We start from the raw sequence: 5,000 nt of genomic DNA, 5'->3' as shown, positions 1-5,000 counted from the left end.
CCTGCCACTGAACACAGTTTCTCCTGCACCTGCTGCACACACACTCCCGCTGACCCGTCACTGACGCCGGCCGATGAGCGCTCGTCATACAGACTGCGCAGAAGCTAGAGACACACACACACACACACACACACACACACACAGATCATCTTCAGTTCTGAGTACTAAACCTCATAAAAAATAAACTTTCCTTTTCCTTTAATCCTCCTCTGTCTGGCTTATGCTTCTCTGAGCAATGCCCGAACTCTGTATTTTGAGCACTTCTTGCGATGCAACTCACCCGCCATCTCCTCATCAGAAGCATATGTGTGCCATTCCACCCCAGTGCTCAATCCTGCAGCTCTTACACAGCTCCCACCCCATGTGGCCGGACCGTTGCCAGTTGCGTTACGCCCTCGCCACAGACGCTGGCACACAGAGGCCTCGGGGCCTACGCCTTTCACATTTACATTTATGCATTTGGCAGATGCTTTTATCCATAGCGACTTTGCATTTCAAGATACACATTTACAGTCTTATCAGTTCATGATTTCCCTGGGAATCGAACCCATGACCCTTGACCAAGCGCCAATGCTCTACTGTTTGAAAATGCAAAGTGATTTCCAAAAGTGATTCTCACACTGTGCACGGTCAGGGAGGACGAGGAGCAGGTCTGGCTAGTTGCGCCGTACGGGCCCGACCGGACCTGGTTCCCAGAAGGATCCACAGCACCCGAGGCGCCGCGTCTGGATCTGCACACCTGGTCTTTGGACGGGACGCACAGGTTTTAGGTGACCTACCCGAAGCGGTGTTAGTAGGGGTGTGCGATATCGTCTGCGATAATATCGTAATTGTTGTTTTAACGATGTGCGATTTGACATAGCCTATCCCTCACACACACACTCACACACACTCACACACACACTCACTCACTCACACCCAGAGAGTGCATGCATACTCTACATGATGTAGTCTTGTAGATTAGACTAGTGCGGGAGCACGTTTAGAGAGCAGTGATTTAGTCTTTATTTATATCATTTAGAAATAAATATAACAAGAGTGCAGTTTTTCTCCAAATATCAGCAAATGTGATATTGATTTCAGACATCCCAAGTCTCCGGAAGTTCCGGGAGTCTCCCGCACACATAGCGGCTCCCTGATGCCCGCATATTAGTTCAAATCTCCCGGAATCTAGAGCGAGCGAGCTCCAAACCGTGTAGCACGCGCACGACAGAGAGGGAGAGAGCGAGAGAGCTTGCGTGTGTGTACAAATGTGCGTGTGTGTGCAAATGTGCGTGTGTGCCTCTTGAAGCGCGTGTAAACCCATCGCCGCCCCCCGTCAACAAAACCGAACAATCCACCCCCCCCCCACCCCCCCACGTCAACAAAAAGAGATACCTCCCTGAAATGCCTTCTTGCAGGTTGGGATGTCTGTGGTTTTATACAAGTTTAATAAACAAGAAGGTAATATTAAGTAACTTACATTTTAGACTCCATATTGCCTGTTTTTGCTCTATTTCGCCAACGAAATAGTACAAGACAAAGCCACCACTCAGCTTCCTTACTGAGTGAATCACTTTTTGAACAAATCAGTTGACTAGGATAGATTAAGATAGTCAAATGATTCTTTCCTTGAATGAATCAGCCGTTGGAATGAATCGGTTGACTCTCAATGATTCACTTATTATCAGTGACTTGCTGCCCCCTACTGGCGGTTTCAATTTCACATTTAAAGGGTAACTAAACCCCTGGTCAGAGCCTGACTCCACCCACTGGCAATATTTGAAAACTGCTGGAAAAGTGGGCAGAGCCCAGCGGAGGGGGGCGTGCACCTGAGACCCATCTCTCTTTATGGAACTTGCGTACGTCACCAACAACCGCTGCGTCACGAACCACCGCAACCACCAATAGGAAAATTCAACTGCAGTAGCCACCGTTCAACCTGAAGAGGGCAGCACTCAGACGTTTCTACACCATAATAATAATAATAATAATGCATTTTATTTATAGGCGCCTTTCTCAACACTCAAGGTCACCTTACAAAATCAACAATAAAACACTCAATCCAATAAACATTGAATCAACGAAGTGCAGGCAATATAATAACATTAAATACTGTTAAGAACAGGAGAAAGGATAGGATCCTCACAACCAAATTAAATTTAAAAGTTATAGAGAGTATGCCTGTCTAAAAAGATAAGTTTTTAAGTGAGTTTTAAAAGTAGTTATGGACGTGGAGTGTTGAATGTAGTGGGGCAGAGAGTTCCAAAGATATGGGGCTGAATGACTGAAAGCTCTAAAGCCCATGGTGACCAGACGAGCGTGTGGAAGGATGAACTAAATGGATCTTGATATGAAGGAGCTCAGTGAGATACTTAGGGGCAAGATTATTGATAGCTTTAAATGTAAGGAGAAGAATTTTATAAATTATGCGATATTTAAAGGGAAGCCAATGAAGTTGCTGCAGGACAGGTGTTATGTGACTGATAAAGGGGGTTCTGTTAATGATACGGGCAGCAGAATTTTGGAGTAGTTGTAATTTATGAATGGATTTGTCAGGTAGCCCATAAAGGAGAGAGTTGCAATAATCTAAGCGGGAGGTAACTAGGGTGTGAACCAGAATTTCAGCACTGTTAGCGGAGAGAGTTGGACGTAAGCGAGAGATGTTACGTAAATGAAAATATGCTGACCGAGTGATATTATTAATTTGGGACTGAAATGACAGAGTGCTATCTAGGATGACACCCAGACTCTTAACTTGAGGGGAGGGAAACACAGATGAATTATCGATGGAGATGGAGAAGTCATTTATTTTAGAGAGGATGGTTTTGCTGCCAATAAGGAGGAGTTCAGTTTTGACACTATTAAGCTTCAGAAAGTTTAACGAGAACCAGGATCTGATTTCCTGAAGGCAATTTGATAGGGAGGTGGGAGGGAGAGATGTAGTGGGTTTGGTGGATAAGTAGAGCTGGGTGTCATCTGCATAGCAATGGAACTGGATGTTATGTTTACGAAAAATATGGCCAAGAGGGAGAAGGTAAATAATGAACAAAAGTGGTCCAAGGACAGAGCCTTGGGGAACACCAGGGGAAAAGGGGGCAAAGTGGGATCTGAAATTTTATTTTTGAGTTGTACAAACTGAGTACGGCCAGAGAGATATGATTTAAACCAGTGCAAGGGTGTATCAGATAATCCAAGGGAAGCTAATCGGTCGATACGGATGGTGTGGGAGATGGTGTCAAAAGCCGCACTCAGGTCCAGGATGATGAGGATTGTTACTAGTCCAGAGTCCGCAGCCGTGAGGAGGTCATTGGTTATTTTAACAAAGAGCTGTTTCAGTGCTATGAAGGGGACGGAAGCCTGATTGGAACTGTTCATAGAGACTATTGTGGGTGAGGTGGTTATGAATTTGAGAAGCAACTGTTTATTCAAGAATTTTTGAAAGGAAAGGGAGGTTAGAAATTGGTTGGAAATTGTTAAAGTTGCTGGGGTCAGCCCCAGGTTTCTTAAGAATGGGGGTTAAGCGATAAGCGAGGAATGGATAGTTGCAGTTATAAGAGGGGTCAGGGACTGAATGCACGTTTTAACCAATATAGTCGGAAGACGATCAAGCTGACAAATTGATGCTTTAGATTTGCGAATCTAAAAGTAATTCTTTATAATTATTATAATAATTCAAAGTAATTCTGCACCATATATTGTAGAATTAAAACACTTTAAACCCAAATGTCAAAAAATGTACTGGAATCAAGGAACAGCATTTATGAAGCTCCATTCTTACAGATCATTAACTAAAAAAAGTTGTTTTAGTGTTTAGTTACCCTTTAAAGCATCTTTTCTTGTTTTAAATCATTTTAAATATTAATATTCAATATTGCAAAGATGAATTTGGTTGATACTGATTTCATTTGATTGGTAACAGCCATATGGTGTCTTATTTTTATAATCGAATTTGATTAAATTTATGAAATTGTCACAAAAGATGATGCATGCATTTAATCAGGTTTAAATAATGGCTTTATGAAGGGAAAAATGCCCATATAGGGTAAAAATCAATTGAAACCACACATGTATGAAGAATTTAAAAAACTTTAGGAGTCGGCTGATTAAAGTCGTCTCTTCCATGTTAATCAGAGTTTTTGTCCTAGCCACGACGGCGACGACTCTATTTTAGAAACGGTTTCTATTTTTCTACGACGTCACGGCGGGAACAACAAACACAAAGTGTGGCAATGATAATCTCAGGTACTGTTTATGTGCTTTATTTAATGTTAAAAGCATGTAATGTGACTGAATATCATTTAGTGCTACAGCTTTGTAGCTGTAAAAGCAACAATGGATAATTCACCTCAGATCTTGAAATTAAACAAATGGAAACAAGAACGTTCAAACTGTGAACAAACAAGTGTATTCTTTGACGAAGATTGTTTTAGTAACTCAGTAGCCCATGTATTTTTAATAATGGTGTAATATTTGTGAATTTGATTATGTATCCATTATCTTGTTAGTGCCGTCAGGATTACTCTCTGGTGCCGCGAGACTCTGCCGACACGCTGTTCTGATTGGCTGTGGGTTTTGATTGATTTTGACGCATCTCGCAGTCGCGTCATGTGTGGACAGAGTCAGACTAATTATTTGTCGCTGGAATCTTATGACATCGCGTCTGGTTAGAGACCCCGGCTCGTGTGTGTGCCCATTCAAGGACGTTGCGTAAGTTTACTGCAAAAATGGAGCCGCGAACTTCACATACTTTTGAAAATCCACCGCTTAGTTGATCCTAGTAAGCGCTCATTGTCACAGTTGTAAACATGATGGCGTTCTTCTTCCACGAGGGGTTTGGCGTCGCGCATTTGTTTCCAGGCGGACCGATAAAGAAAGCAACACACACAGGTCCCACGGACATCCTGTAGAATCATCGCGACTCGAAACTCCTGAAGCGTTTCCAGCAAAGTGTGCCGTGTGCATCAGGCGTTCAGCTAACGGCTCGTGGCGGCTGAGGCTAGCTTTACTTATATAGCGCT

General features: G+C 43.0%; 1 protein-coding gene across 1 annotated transcript in view; it reads right to left on the bottom strand.

Annotated features, from left to right (window-relative positions):
* Positions 1–5,000, bottom strand: part of LOC143748449 (F-actin-uncapping protein LRRC16A-like) — a 46,504-nt gene that overhangs the window by 11,430 nt on the left and 30,074 nt on the right. Inside the window, exon 26 of the mRNA XM_077240490.1 lies at positions 1–104. This exon is cut by the window's left edge and continues 34 nt beyond it. Coding sequence (XP_077096605.1) covers positions 1–104 — 104 coding nt within the window. The remainder of the gene's footprint in view (positions 105–5,000) is intronic.

The sequence above is a fragment of the Siphateles boraxobius genome, unplaced genomic scaffold (assembly GCF_051911475.1).
Source record: "Siphateles boraxobius isolate OS27281-9 unplaced genomic scaffold, OSU_SipBor_1 234, whole genome shotgun sequence".
Taxonomy (NCBI): domain Eukaryota; kingdom Metazoa; phylum Chordata; class Actinopteri; order Cypriniformes; family Leuciscidae; genus Siphateles; species Siphateles boraxobius.
This window is presented reverse-complemented; position numbering and strand designations above follow the sequence as displayed.